Source organism: Salvelinus alpinus, unplaced genomic scaffold, assembly GCF_045679555.1.
Source record: "Salvelinus alpinus unplaced genomic scaffold, SLU_Salpinus.1 scaffold_40, whole genome shotgun sequence".
NCBI lineage: Eukaryota > Metazoa > Chordata > Actinopteri > Salmoniformes > Salmonidae > Salvelinus > Salvelinus alpinus.
Window position 1 is genome coordinate 3,379,193 of NW_027255981.1, and position 15,663 is coordinate 3,394,855.

Here is a 15,663-nt window from a genome sequence, read left to right on the forward strand (position 1 = left end):
AGTGATCAGATGACAGAAGTCACATTTAGGTGCCAGGTGTAACTGAGGCCATAGATGCTCCATATCCATTACTTTGAGTGTTTTATATAATATGACCAAATGTGTTTCTGTGTTGCAGGTGCAGTCAAGAAATGGAACGGCAAGGCCACAGAACATGACATAATCAGAGCTGTGGGAGACCACCTCAAGCCCCTGGTAGAGCCGGGGGTGGTGTTTACCACTCCACCAGCAGAGCTGTGGCAGACCACCTCAAGCCACTGGTAGAGCCGGGGGTGGTGTCTATTTTGACATAGTAGAATATATAATGAATTTTTTTCATAATAGAATATATACTGAATTTTCATACTAAGATGGATCAAGATATGTGTTGCTTTTCCACATATTTATTCATTATTCATTCACTCATTAACAAGAGTCTGTTGATTTGTTGGTCATTGGGTTCATTTTTTTTGCAATATGTTCAAATCAAGCTTTATTTATACAGCACATTTCAGACATGGATGCAACACAATGGCTTCACAGGAAAAAACATTAAAACAATGAAAATAAACATATTTACTACACAAAGAGGATAAAAAACAGAATAACTGAAAACTAAACTAGAAGACTAATGAGTATTCTAAGTAAATGCCATCGATTAAAATATTAACAATTCACTGCAATATCCAACCCAAAATATCTTGTCTTACTCCATTGTTTGATAATACGTTCTCCAGCAAGAAAACCAAAAATGTCCCTCAAACAGAAGAGGGAACTAACATCAACCACAACTAAACAGGTTTTAGGAGGGGTTCTGAAAGACACTATGTTTAAGCTGAATCCACTGAAAGTTGATTAGTAATAGCAACTGGGACCTAAAAGACACCCACTAAATCTGCCTAAGAAGAGGAAAACAAAAGAAAAACCCACACCAAACTTAAAGACAGGAAGTAAACCAAAAAGGTGGAGCAACTAAAGGTGTTGAATCTCCACATCTATCAAGACAACTGTGGCACTGGGCCAGACACTCTTAAATAGAACCTGGACCAGCTCAGGTGAAACACCTTCCCACTATCGAGATGGACAAGCCAGCACAGGTGTAACACATACTGACTAACGAGGTGACACCAATCAGTGCTCCCTAAGTGCTAACGAGCTAAACGTGCTAACGAGCTAGACGGGCGAAAGTCCAACCTCAAAACATAAATGGAAAAACCAAAGACTGCAACACCTTCCCCTTTAAGATATTTTTGTTGGACAAGTTTGCTCATCACCAACAGAAAACAACTTCCATTTCACATTATAATCAACTACAATGCTTCACCTACTTCAATATAAACATGGCTGTCAACAATTAAAAACAGGAAAAAACACATTTCTAAATATATATATTTTTCTACAATCTTAATTTTTGAAAAACTCATTAAATTCTAGAACTCTCGTCTTCCTAAAACTCACTAGCTTCTAGAACTCTCGTCCCCTTGGAACGAGCCCAAACAAAACTAAATCTCCAATACGGAAAAACGTGCAGTCAAAATAAACTGTGATCCATGGCAACTCACTGGCTAAACGCAAAACATTTTGACTGCCCACCCTTGAGAAAAGCAGAAACCAAGTTGTCCTTACCACAGACATGTCTGGTTTCAAGAGGAAACTCCTGCAATATCCGTAGTAACTTTCCACCTCACTGCAGAGCTTCTCTCTCTTTTCAGGGTTCACTAGATAGGGATGTTGTTGGATCAGGGCCCAGTCCCCAATGTCATGCTCTGGTACATTTGGGTTGGCACATGTGAGAATTAACCCTGATATTCTAAAAACAGGGCAACAATGTCAATATAATTGTACCAAACAATTGTCAGTTGGTTGCATAAATAAATATCATTACTAAATGTTACATGAAATATTTGATTGCATAGTCTTATTTTCAATGTCTTTTCAATTACATTTTGCTAGGTGGGATAGCCCACTGTCAAAACACAGTTTTAACGTGTCCAAATCGAACACGAAAACCTAAACATAAAATGTACTATATACACAAACATCTGCCACAATAATCATATTACTTGCATTTTTTAAAACAAGCTCCTTATAAACTGCACAAGCATCAATAAATCACTGATATAAATTAGGGGGAAAATCAGGTTGTACGCGCTGTTGAAACTAACACAACTAAACAAAACACATGGAAATGGGAGATATCTTTTACCTCGCTGGTTTGAGGACAACCTGCAGAAGACAGTCAGATACATTTTGGAGTGATGTATTTCAATTTAGGCATCGCTAAACAAAGGAACGCAACACTTATTTGTCATCACTCATCAATATCACGTTGAAATCAATTGTGCCGAGAGGAGGGAGATGAGGTTGCACGTCCTGTTAAAACTAACAGCTCAAAAACCACACGGAATCTGGGAATAATGTGTATATCCCTGGTTAGAGGACAATTTGTAGAAAACAGCTAGCTACATTTTGAAGTGTTGCATTTTGATTCAAGTGGGTCACCAACGTGGTATGTGTAACACAGCTCTCTTTTTGTTAAATCATATAAATAGTACTCTTTCAATTCAGAGCCTGGATTTTCCCCTGAGGCTAATATCCATATAACGCTGAAATCAATTGAATGAGGCAAACGTTTAGGTTTCTACATTGTGAAATTCCTTAAAATAATCCTCCTACAATATTCAACATTGTGACATCATTTCTTTTATATCACGAAACAACTCCTTCATGTATGTATTTTCTGATGTTTGATCAGAGATCTTTTACCAGAGTATCTCTTGTCACATTGATTACAGCTATAAGTTTTCTCTCCTGTGTGTGTTCTCTGGTGTAGAATCAGATTGCTAGATGCAGCAAAACTCTTTCCACATTGACCACAGCTATAAGGTTTCTCTCCTGTGTGTGTTCTCTGGTGTAGAGTCAGATTGTCAGACCGAACAAAACTCTTCCCACATTGACCACAGCTATAAGGTTTCTCTCCTGTGTGTATTCTCTGGTGTACAGTCAGAGAGCCAGATGTAGTACATCTCTTCCCACATTGAACACAGCTATAAGATTTCTCTCCTGTGTGTATTCTCTGGTGTGATTTCAGCTGGTCAGATCTACCAAAACTCTTCCCACATTGACCACAGCTATAAGGTTTCTCTCCTGTGTGTGTTCTCTGGTGTAGAGTCAGATTGTCAGACCGAACAAAACTCTTCCCACATTGACCACAGCTATAAGATTTCTCTCCTGTGTGTGTTCTCTGGTGTTGAGTCAGATGGCACGATTGACCAAAACTCCTCCCACATTGACCACAGCTATAAGGTTTCTCTCCTGTGTGTGTTCTCTGGTGTTGAGTCAGATGGCACGATTGACCAAAACTCCTCCCACATTGACCACAGCTATAAGGTTTCTCTCCTGTGTGTATTCTCTGGTGCACTGTCAGATCTCTAGATGCACCAAAACTCTTCCCACATTGAACACAGCTATAACATTTCTCTCCTGTGTGTGTTCTCTGGTGTACAGTCAGATTGTTAGATGTAGTAAAACTCCTCCCACATTGAGCACATCTATAAGGTTTCTCTCCTGTGTGTATTCTCTGGTGCACTGTCAGATATCTAGATGCACCAAAACTCTTCCCACATTGAACACAGCTATAACATTTCTCTCCTGTGTGGATTCTCTGATGAATTTTAATGCCTGATGAGGTGAATATCTTCCCCCAGCTAGAGCAGCGGTGAGTTCTCATCCCTGTGGATCTCTGCTGGTGTTTCTTGTGTTCTGATCTGGAGAGACTCTTCTCTGCCTCGTCAGCATCATGAGGTTGTTGAGGTTCCCCAAAGGATCCACAATAGTCCTGTATCTCTCCTGTGTAAATAACAAAGTCAGACAAGTGATTAAAGGCCCACAACAGTGGAAATCTACTGTAAAAGGTGATGCCAACAGCATAGCCATGATGTTGTACAACAATTGACATCTGTAATGAATGTTACAATTATTTGACAACTGTCTTAAATTGAGCAAGAATAGTCATATATTGTCTTGTTTTCACATTAGTAGAAACATCGATGATTGTAGGCTAGAAATAAGTTATTCATGTTGTTGAAACTCTAAGCACTGTGCCTGACGACTTTTGGTCTCCAATATAGGCCCCTTTCTGTGTTTCCTAAAATAGCGGAACGAGGGCGATGAACATGCAATTTGGTTGTAGAAACTCCTCCCTGCTAATGAGGAAACCGATAGTTATGGATGTACAATATCTGATTAGAGCAAAAATGGTTAACAAAGATTTTAGTTTTTCACAATGTATTCTGAATGTGAATGGGGGAAAACTCAGGGAAGTAACCTCCATTTCCAAGAAGCTTATGAGTGCATTTCACACTACTTTGGATTATAATTGTAAGGCTCGCTTGAATGTCCTGCTTAATGTTATATAATGTTATAATGTTTGCTACAGTATTAAGAACCGCGTTAATGACAGTATCCATTTGGGTGTTGTCAACAAAGTTATGATTTTTAAAAAGTATTTTTTATTAAATTTTGTTTTTCACCTTTATTTAACCAGGTAGGCCAGTTGAGAGCAAGTTCTCATTTACAACTGCGACCTGGCCAAGATAAAGCAAAGCAGTGTGACAAAAACAACACAGAGTTACACATGGGATAAACAAACATACAGTCAATAACACAATAGAAAAATCTATATACAGTGTGTGCAAATGGAGTACGGAGGTAAGGCAATAAATAGACCATAGTAGCGAAGTAATTACAATTTAGCAAATTAACACTGGAGTGATAGATGTGCAGATGATGATGTGCAAGTAGAAATACTGGTGCGCAAAAGAGCAAAAAAAGTAAATAAAAACATGGGGACGAGGTAGGCAGTTGGATGAGCTATTTACAGATGGGCTGTGTACAGCTGCAGCGATCGGTAAGCTGCTCAGATAGCTGATGCTTAAAGTTAGTGAGGGAGATATAAGTCTCCAACTTCAGCGATTTTTGCAATTCGTTCCAGTCACTGGCAGCAGAGAACTGGAAGGAAAGGCAGCCAAAGCAGGTGTTGGCTTTGGGGATGAACTGTGAGATATACGTGCTGGAGCGCGTGCTACGGGTGGGTGTTGCTATGGTGACCAGTGAGCTGAAATAAGGTGGAGCTTTACCTAGCAAAGACTTATAGATGACCTGGAGCCAATTGTTTTGGAGACGAATATTTAGCGAGGGCCAGCCAACAAGAGCATACAGGTCGCAGTGGTGGGTGGTATATGGGGCTTTAGTGACAAAACGGATGGCACTGTGATAGACTGCATCCAGTTTGCTGAGTAGAGTGTTGGAGGCTATTTTGTAAATGACATCGCCGATCCGTTTTACGAGGGTGTTTGGCAGCATGAGTGAAGGAGGCTTTGTTGCGAAATAGGAAGCCAATTATAGATTAAATTTTGGATTGGAGATGCTTAAGTTTACAGTGCAATGGGCAGCTGGGATGAGGTGCTCTTATTCTCCATGGACTTTACAGTGTCCCAAAACATTTTGGAGTTAGAGCTACAGGATGCAAATTTCTGTTTGAAAAAGCTAGCCTTTGCTTTTTTAACTGACTATGTGTATTGGTTCCTGTCTTCTGAAAAGTTGCATATCGCGGGGACTATTCGATGCTCGTGCACAGGATGCCACAGGATGTTTTTGTGCTGGTCGAGGGCAGTCAGGTCTGGAGCGAACCAAGGGCAATATCTGTTCTTAGTTACATATTTTTTGAAAGGGGAAGGCATATTTAAGGTGGTGATTACTTTTAAAAATTAACCAGGCATCCTCTACTGACGGGATGAGGTCAAAATCCTTCCAAGATACCCGGGCCAGGTCGATTAGAAAGGCCTGCTTGCAGAAGTGTTTGAGGGAGCGTTTGACAGTGATGAGGGGTGGTCGTTTGAGCGCGGACCCATAACGGATGCAGGCAATGATCGCTGAGATCCTGATTGAAAACAGCAGAGGTGTATTTGGAGGGCAAGTTGGTCAGGATAATATCTATGAGGATGCCCATGTTTACGGATTTAGGGTTGTACCTGGTGGGTTCCTTGATAATTTTTGTGATATTGAGGGCATCTAGCTTGGATTGTAGGACGGCCGGGGTGTTAAGCATATCCCAGTTTAGGTCACCTAATAGAACGGACTCTGAAGATAGATGGGGGGGCAATCAATTCACATATGGTGTCCAGGGCACAGCTGGGAGCAATCAATGCACAAAAATCAAAATCATTGCGAATGACAATAGTTCCTCAAAGTATTTTCGTAAAATATTTCCAGCTCTCACCCTTTCGATAACCACTCAGCATTAAAGGGAAAAACGTAATGCTCTGATCCAGTGGAAATGTCATAAAATACCTGATTACTTCTTATCCTTTGCACAAATAGCCTACAGCTGTGTCTGTCCAGAACTCACTGGAGCAGGAAACTGAGGGTCTAGAATATTTTATACAATGTCGCAAGCTTGCTATCCGAGTTTCCTGACCCAGTTGATAGTTGATACAATGTTTCAAGTTTGTTGTAGACAGGCCATTTGCAGCCAATGTGATTTCTAGGATATTTATTTTTATTCAGGATATTTTCTACCTGCAGAATGCAATGTTTTTATTTGTTGGCTTTATGTAGGCTATTTTTTTAACATAGTTGGCAATGGCAATAAAAGTTACTCTTAGATTTGTATCATTTTCATTTAGATTTAGATAGAATGTAGATTAATCACAGACAATAATTTTGAGATACTATTATAAATTAAATGAAACTGTTCCACGAAAATGTGCATATGAAAATCATAACTGGCACACAGATTGGTAGAAATGGACTTTGCCACTTTATGTTTATATACCCTACATTACTCATCTCATATGTATATACTGTACTCTATATCATCTACTGCATCTTGCCATCTTTATGTAATACATGTATCACTAGCCACTTTAAAAACTATGCCACTTTATGTTTACATACCCTACATTACTCATCTCATATGTATAGACTGTACTCTATACCATCTACTGCATCTTGCCTATGCCGTTGTGTACCATCACTCATTCATATATCTTTATGTACATATTCTTTATCCCTTTACACTTGTGTGTATAAGGTAGTAGTTGTGGAATTGTTAGGTTAGATTACTTGTTGGTTATTACTGCATTGTCGGTACTAGAAGCACAAGCATTTCGCTACACTCGCATTAACATCTGCTAACCATGTGTATGTGACAAATACATTTGATTTGAAATGGTCAGATAAATTGGCACTCCAACTGGAAAAGGTTGCTGACTGCTGGTGTAGTCTATTACTGAAAATTTCAGGAGCAGAACGGCAGAATTTACGAAGTCCAGCAGCATAAGGGGAGAGGGGCTCCCTCTGGTCAGGTTATGTTGACGACCGGCACCCTCTGGTCAGGTTATGTTGACGACCGGCACCCTCTGGTCAGGTTATGTTGACGACCGGCACCCTCTGGTCAGGTTATGTTGACGACCGTGTGGCGAAATCATGGCGATCCACAAGAGTCTGCCTGAAGAAGACTCGAAGAGTGGCTATTGGCAGGTGGCAATGGATCCCGCTAGTCAGGACAAGACTGCCTTTGTCACCCCTGCTGGTTTGTACTCCTTCAAAGTCATGCCTTTTGGTTTGAAGAATGCTCCAGCAACCTTCCAAAGGTTGATGGAGACTGTTCTGGGAGATCTGAGGGGTAGAAATTGTCTTGTCTATCTGGATGACATCATAATCTACTCCTCCTCTGTCGTGGATCATCTGAAAGACATACAGTCTGTCTGACAGACTAAAGGCTGCAGGTTTGACCTTGAACTTGAAGAAGTGTCGTTTCTGTTTGCCAGAACTCAAGTTCCTTGGTCATGTGGTTAATGCTGAAGGTATCCATGCAGATCCAGCCAAAGTTGCAGCCGTGCAGGAATTCCCAATTCCCACATCCCTCAAGGCTGTTCAGCGTTTTCTGGGTATGGCTGGATGGTACCACAGGTTTGTGCCTGACTTTTCAAAGGTCGCCGAACCCCTCAACCACCTTAAGAAGAAGGGTGTGAAATTCCAATGGGCCAAAGTGCATTTGAAGCACTCAAAAACAGTCTAATTACTCCTCTAGTGCTTGGACATCCTAACATGAATGCTCATTTCATTGTGTACACGGATGCAAGTCAAACAGGACTTGGAGCAGTCTTGGCTCAACAAACAGGACTTGGAACAGAAGAAGTCCTTGCCTATGCAAGTCGCACCCTTAATTCAGCCGAGAGGAATTATTCAACGACTGAAAGGGAGTGCCTCGCTGTGGTCTGGGCTTTGGAGAAATGGAGCTACTACTTGGAGGTGAAGATCTTCACCGTTGTCACAGACCACGCTGCTCTGCAGTGGGTTCTGGCAACAGGCAAGACCAACAGCCTTCTTATTCGCTGGTCTATCAGACTGCAGAAGTTTTACTTCATCATTGAGTATCGCAAAGGAAAACTGAACGTTGTACCAGATGCCCTTTCTCGGATTACAGAGACTGCCAATGTTTATCCTCCCTTGTGCAGCACTTATACTACCGCTAAGTGTCTGGATGATTCCTTTCCCCTGGATGATGAGAGTGTATGGAGAGCACAGCAGAAGGATGCTGCCATCATGGTGATCCACAAGAGTCTGTCTGAAGACGACTCGAAGAGTCATTCAATGATAAGTATAGCATAATTCAGGATAAAGTGTATCGAAAAACTCCAAGAGGAGATGGAATACACAGCACCCATTATCGCGTCTTCATTCCCTCTACATTGAGTGACCAGATAATCCAAGCTTATCATGCTAATCCCATGAGTGGCCATCTTGGAGTTTTTAAGACGTATCGAAGACTACAAGAGGTGGTTTACTGGCCAGGTATGTGGGTTGATACCAGGAAGTTTGTACAGCAGTGTGAAGTCTGCCAGAAATACAAACCAGACATTGGCAGACCTGCTGGGAAAATGCAGCAGACCGTGGTAAACCATCCAAATGAAATGTTGGGAATTGAACTCATGGGACCGTTTCCTCTAATTCTGCGACGGGAGGTCTTTACCAGATTTGAAATTCCATACCAAATCCTATCTGACCGAGGTCCGCAGTTCATATCAGGAATATACAAAGAGCTCTGTACCTACTGGGGTGTAATTGCCAAGCTGACCACAGCCTACCATCCTCAGACCAACCTGACCGAGAAGGTAAACCGAACCCTGAAGGGGATGATTGCTTCATTCGTGGGGGATCAGCACACAAGGTGGGATCAGCATCTTCCAGGATTTCGCTTTGCACTGAACTCTGCCGTGCAGGAGACTTCTGGAGTCACTCCCGCCGAACTCCACCTGGGAAGACCAGTAAAAGGTCCGATGACAGACCTTTATGACAGAGATTATGACAGAGTCTTGCAAAGTTCCAATGTTTCACCTGACTGCCCAGCGTTTGATGCCGTACAACACCACCACACCTTGCTAGCCAGTGTGGAGGCCAGCAAAACCAAAGCCAAACAACGACAGCTGAGAAACTATGACAAACATAGACGAGACGTGTGTTTCCCACCCCAGTCTCGTGTCTGGTTACGTTCACATCATCTGTCAAAGGCGTCTAAGAAGTTCACTGCCAAGCTAGCTTCGAGATGGAAAGGTCCATACCGTGTAGTGCAGCAGTTGGGAACAGTGAACTACTTGGTCTGTTTGGAGGACACAGGGGAAGATGTCAGGACGGTGCATGTTGTTGACCTAAAGCCCTGCTATCCTACGGCAGAAGAGCTGGATCGCAGGCAAAAGCAACACCTGCAGGAACTCTTCGTGGAGGACTATGATGAGGACTTCCCTGATTTTGTATAGCAGGAACATTAACTTGTCAAAGCCTGCATCCTCTCTGTTTCTACAGGCTTTGTTTTTTCATGGGGGGAGGAGTGTGGCAAAATCCTGAACGGAGCCTTCACCGTGCGCTGCCACTTTAAGAGCGCATGAGCAGTAAGGAAGGAGGAAATAAAAGAGAGCTCGTTCAGCTCTTTGGGGAGGAGCTCTTGGGTGGCGCGACAGTTTTGATTGTGTGTGCTATGCTGCAGAAGTTTTGTTTGTTTTCAGCGTATGTAGTTATAAAGTATTTAACTCAGTCCTCGGTGTGATCACTCTCCGGCGTGGTTATTTTCGTTTGGGACCGCGACGGTTATGGATCGCATGGATTAGTAGTAACATTGTTGCGAAGCTTTAACCTACAAACCAACAAACCATCGGACAGTCAGACAGTACACCTGCACGCCTGAAGACCACAGCTAAGATCTCTCGTTTCCTTTCTCTCTTTCTCTTCCCTCCATCATTCCAGTGTTTTACCCTGAAACACTCTCTATTTTCCTAATGCACTTCCCAGTGAAGTTCATTGGAGCTGGACTATTATTGCCCTGCCATAAGTATTTGGGTGGACATTGTAGTTAAAAGGGAGATTGCTTTAAAGTGTGTATTATTATTATTTGAACTGTGTTGAGGTGGGGTGTATTACGGACATGTTGCCGAGAAGATTGTGAACATTTTTAAGGCCTTTGAGTATATGAACACCCCCACATTCATACCCTCTGCACTCCTCCACTGGAAGAGAATACAAATTATTGCAAATCCGCTGTTGATGACTGGGTTCTTTCGTGTATGAAGTTGCTGTTTAATTGCTCTGCCATTATTATTATTGTATGAGGTATGCTTGGTGGGGTTACCAAGAATTGTGGAAGGACTGTGCTGTGATGTGGGTTTTATAGGGTGTGTATTCTCTTTTCTCTCCGCTGGCTATCTGGTAAACAGCCTACACTCTAGGCAGTCTCTTCTGCTGATGTGTGCGGGTCTGGTAGTGGTACTCTCTCTGTTCTACTCTTTTCCTTTCGGCATGGTTAATACCTGCCTGGCGCCCGAACAAAATCTTTTTTTTACCCCTCTCTAATAAATACAGCTACAACCGGCACCCTCTGGTCAGGTTATGTTGACGACCGGCTCCCTTTGGTCATTTGTGTGTCTTATTTATTTAATCAAACAGCGTGCTTAAAGCATCAGACAAGTTCAGTACATAGACATTTTATAAAAACACATGGGGCCCTTGGTAGAAAGAACAGATGACTCTTGGTTGACCAAGATGTATTTTAGTTGGGGACAGCACTAGAACATGATTTTGGGGCTCCCGAGTGGCGCAGCGGACACTGCATTTCAGTGCTTGAGACGTCACACAGACATCCTGGTTCAAATCCGGGCTGTATCACAACCGGCCGTGATTGGGAGTCCCATAGGGCGGCGCAAAATTGGCATAGCGTCGTCCAGGGTAGGCAGTCATTGTAAATAAGAATTTGTTCTTAACTGACTTGCCTAGTTAAATAAAGGTTACATTTAAATAAATAAAAAGTGTTTCATGACGAACCATTTTCTATAAATCCGTCAAGACACCAACTTTAAAAAGGGTTTAAAACAAAGGTTTCAAACCAATTCATGAATGTAATTGCATCTAGGTATGTCTTGCCTTTAATGTAAGGGCATGAAAAAAATTTGGCTGAATATTATACAATGACTTATCAACAACTCTAATAATTTGCCCTGCACAGGAAATCTACACTGGCAATTCTAGAATGTACTATATAGCCTAGTAACCTGGTTAAACTATAATTATGACATCCTGAATGAATTCTAGAATATACTATATAACCTAGAAACCTGGCTAAACTATCATTGTGACATAATGGATGCATTCTAGAATATACTATATATCCTAGAAACCGGGGTAAACTATCATTATGACTAGAGGTCGACCGATTTAATTAGGGCCGATTTCAAGTTTTCATAACAATCGGAAATCGGTATTTTTGGACATCGATTTGGCCAAATATATATATATATTTTTTTTTACACCTTTATTTAATCTTTATTTAACTAGGCAAGTCAGTTAAGAACACATTCTTATTTTCAATGACGGCCTAGGAACGGTGGGTTAACTGCCTCGTTCAGAACGACAGATTTTCACCTTGTCACCTCGGGGGATTCAATCTTGCAACCTCACAGTTAACTAGTCCAACGCTTTAACCACCTGCCTCTCGTTGCACTTCACAAGGAGACTGCCTGTTACGCGAATGCAGTAAGCCAAGGTAAGTTGCTAGCTAGCATTAAACTTATCTTATAAAAAACAATCAATCAATCATAATCACTAGTTACCTACACATGGTTGATGATATTACTAGTTTATCTAGCGTGTCCTGCGTTGCATATAATCTGACTGAGCATACAAGCATACAAGTATCTGACTGAGCGGTGGTAGGCAGCAGCAGGCTCGTAAGCATTCATTCAAACAGCACTTTCAAGCGTTTTTCCAGTAGCTCTTCGTTGTGCGTCAAGCATTGCGCTGTTTATGACTTCAAGCCTATCAACTCCCGAGATGAGGCTGGTGTAACCGATGTGAAATGGCTAGCTAGTTAGCGGGGTGCGCGCTAATAGCGTTTCAAACGTCACTCGCTCTGAGACTTGGAGTGGTTGTTTCCCTTGCTCTGCATGGGTAACGCTGCTTTGAGGGTGGCTGTCGTTGTATTCCTGGTTCGAGCCCAGGGAGTAGCGAGGAGAGGGACAGAAGCTATACTGTTACACTGGCAATACTCGTGCCTATAAGAACATCCAAAAGTCAAAAGGTTAATGAAATACAAATGGTATAGAGGGAAATAGTCCTATAATTCCTATAATAACTACAACCTAAAACTTCTTACCTGGGAATATTGAAGACTCATGTTAAAAGGAACCACCAGCTTCATATGCTGCTGGTGAGTCTCTGATCCCACTCTACACAGACGACACTATTCTGTATACTTCTGGCCCTTCTTTGGACAATGTGTTAACAACACTCCAGGCGAGCTTCAATGCCATACAACTCTCCTTCCGTGGCTTCCAATTGCTCTTAAATACAAGTAAAACTAAATGCATGCTCTCCAACCGATCGCTGCCTGCACCTGCCCGCCTGTCCAACATCACTACTCTGGACGGCTCTGACTTAGAATATGTGGACAACTACAAATACCTAGGTGTCTGGTTAGACTGTAAACTCTCCTTCCAGACTCACATCAAACATCTCCAATTCAAAATTAAATCTAGAATTGGCTTCCTATTCCACAACAAAGCATCCTCCACTCATGCTGCCAAACATACCCTTGTAAAACTGACCATCCTACCAACCCTCGACTTCGGTGATGTCATTTACAAAATAGCCTCCAATACCCTACTCAGTAAATTGGATGCAGTCTATCACAGTGCCATCCGTTTTGTCACCAAAGCCCCATATACTACCCACCACTGCGACCTGTACACTCTCGTTGGCTGGCCCATGCTTCATACTCGTCGCCAAACCCACTGGCTCCAGGTCATCTACAAGACCCTGCTAGGTAAAGTCCCCCCTTATCTCAGCTCGCTGGTCACCATAGCAGCACCCACCTGTAGCACGCGCTCCAGCAGGTATATCTCTCTGGTTACCCCCAAAACCAATTCTTCCTTTGGCCGCCTCTCCTTCCAGTTCTCTGCTGCCAATGACTGGAACGAACTACAAAAATCTCTGAAACTGGAAACACTTATCTCCCTTACTAGCTTTAAGCACCAGCTGTCAGAGCAGCTCATAGATTACTGCACCTGTACATAGCCCATCTATAATTTAGCCCAAACAACTACCTCTTTACCTACTGCATTTATTTATTTTGCTCCTTTGCACCCCATTATTTATCTCTACATTGCACATTCTTCCACTGCAAACCAATCATTCCAGTGTTTTTACTTGCTATATTGTATTTACTATGCCACCATGGCCTTTATTATATTTTTATTTATTTATATATATTTTTTGTTTGCCTTCACCTCCCTTATCTCACCTCACTTGCTCCCATTGTATATACCCATTGACTTATTTTTCTACTGTATTATTGACTGTATGTTTGTTTTACTCCATGTGTAACTCTGTGTTGTTGTATGTGTCGAACTGCTTTGCTTTATCTTGGCCAGGTCGCAATTGTAAATGAGAACGTGTTCTCAACTTGCCTACCTGGTTAAATAAAGGTGAAATAAAAAAAATAAAAAAAATATGTTCTCATGTTCTGAGCAAGGAACTTAAATGTTAGCTTTCTTACATAGCACATATTGCACTTTTACTTTCTTCTCCAACACTTTGTTTTTGCATTATTTAAAACAAATTGAACATGTTTCATTATTTATTTGAGGCTAAATTGATATTATTGATGTATTATATTAAGTTAAAAAAGTGTTCATTCAGTATTGTTGTAATTGTCATTATTACAAATAATAAAAAATGTAATCGGACGATTACTCGGTATCGGCTTTTTTGGGCCTCCAATAATCGGTATCGGCGTTGAAAAATCATAATCGGTCGACCTCTAATTATGACATCATGGATGAATTCTAGAATATACTATATATCCTAGAAACCTGGTTAAACTATCATTATGACATCATGCATGGCCAGTACTTGTATTCATAGTGTAGTGAATTCAGGGGGTAGCCCTGAGCTGAACTCAAACCTGTGTCCAGCGACTGTCAAGCCAACACCGTATAACTGTTACGCCACGATGTCTGAACTTCTTGACGAGGTCGCTAGGTGTTGGGTTACGGTTGCTACAATAGCTTTCCCTATGATTTTGAGAGTGGTTACACTTCTCCTTCCCCCATCCCTCAGCTGTTTACCAAACCAAGTCTCTGGGCAGCCATTTTGTTGCTGTTTAAAAAAAAACGCACAACCCAGCAATCTGCAGTTCAAACAATAACAAATCTGTCATTCCACCACTGTTTTGGTAATAAGATGATTATTGGGTTGGAGAAATGTAACTACAGACAGACAGACCTATGGATGTAAGGACTGACCATCCATGATATCAACATTATAGTTTTAACCATGTTGAGGCTTTAACACTAAACATCAGTTCAACAGCAGAATTTGTGCCTCTGTTTTTAAGACAGTACTTACTAGTGTTAACCAGGGAACGGTTTCTCAAAACCATCTTATGGCTAAGTTCATCGTTGGAACCATTGGATGCCTTAAGATGCGTTTGGGAAACCGGGCCCAGAAATCCAGTTTCCTTCTCTTCTTCCTCCTCCTTTTTCGATGTAACAGTCATCTCCCCCTCCCCCTCTTTCACTCTGAACGCGTCTTTCACAGTAACGGCTTCATCCTCTACTTCTTGTTTTACTGTGATATTCTCATCTTCTTTAGCAGGAGAAGAGTCGCTTAGTGAACCCATGGTCGGAGATGTTAGCTAGCTAGGCTAATGCTAACTTAACCAGCCCGCTAGCTGACTAATATCAACAACCGTAAATATGAAATGAAATCGGATATCTAACTAGACGACAGAAGTGGTTTTAAAACACAGTGGCTAATAAAAAAACGAAAGCGTCTAAAGAACTTTATTGGTTCAGCTATTTTGGCTAGCAAGCTACGGAGGTGGCGGAATAACTGTTGCTGCTGTTGAAAGAAGCGTTCCGTCCACTAGAATATACGTCACACTAACAGCATTGCCTTAAAGTCGCAGACCGCCATCTGCTGACTGGAGTGGGTAACGCAGTTGAGTAAAACGTATATTTTATTTTCAGACAAAAAGTTAAAGGGTAGGAATCAGGGACGTCACTAGAACTAAAATATGAATTAGCCCCCCCTAAATAAATCAATATCAGTCAATATATTTTTTATGTGATTTCT

General features: G+C 41.6%; 1 protein-coding gene across 1 annotated transcript; it reads right to left on the bottom strand.

The window, feature by feature from the left end:
• Positions 1–439: 439 nt before the first annotated feature.
• LOC139567004 (zinc finger protein ZFP2-like) lies at positions 440–15,437 on the bottom strand. The gene is made up of 2 exons (XM_071388421.1): positions 14,935–15,437; positions 440–3,828 (listed from the first exon to the last, which is right to left on the bottom strand). The coding sequence occupies exons 1-2, from the start codon at positions 15,206–15,208 to the stop codon at positions 2,705–2,707; spliced, it is 1,398 nt and encodes a 465-aa protein (XP_071244522.1). The 5' UTR covers positions 15,209–15,437; the 3' UTR covers positions 440–2,704.
• Positions 15,438–15,663: the final 226 nt, after the last annotated feature.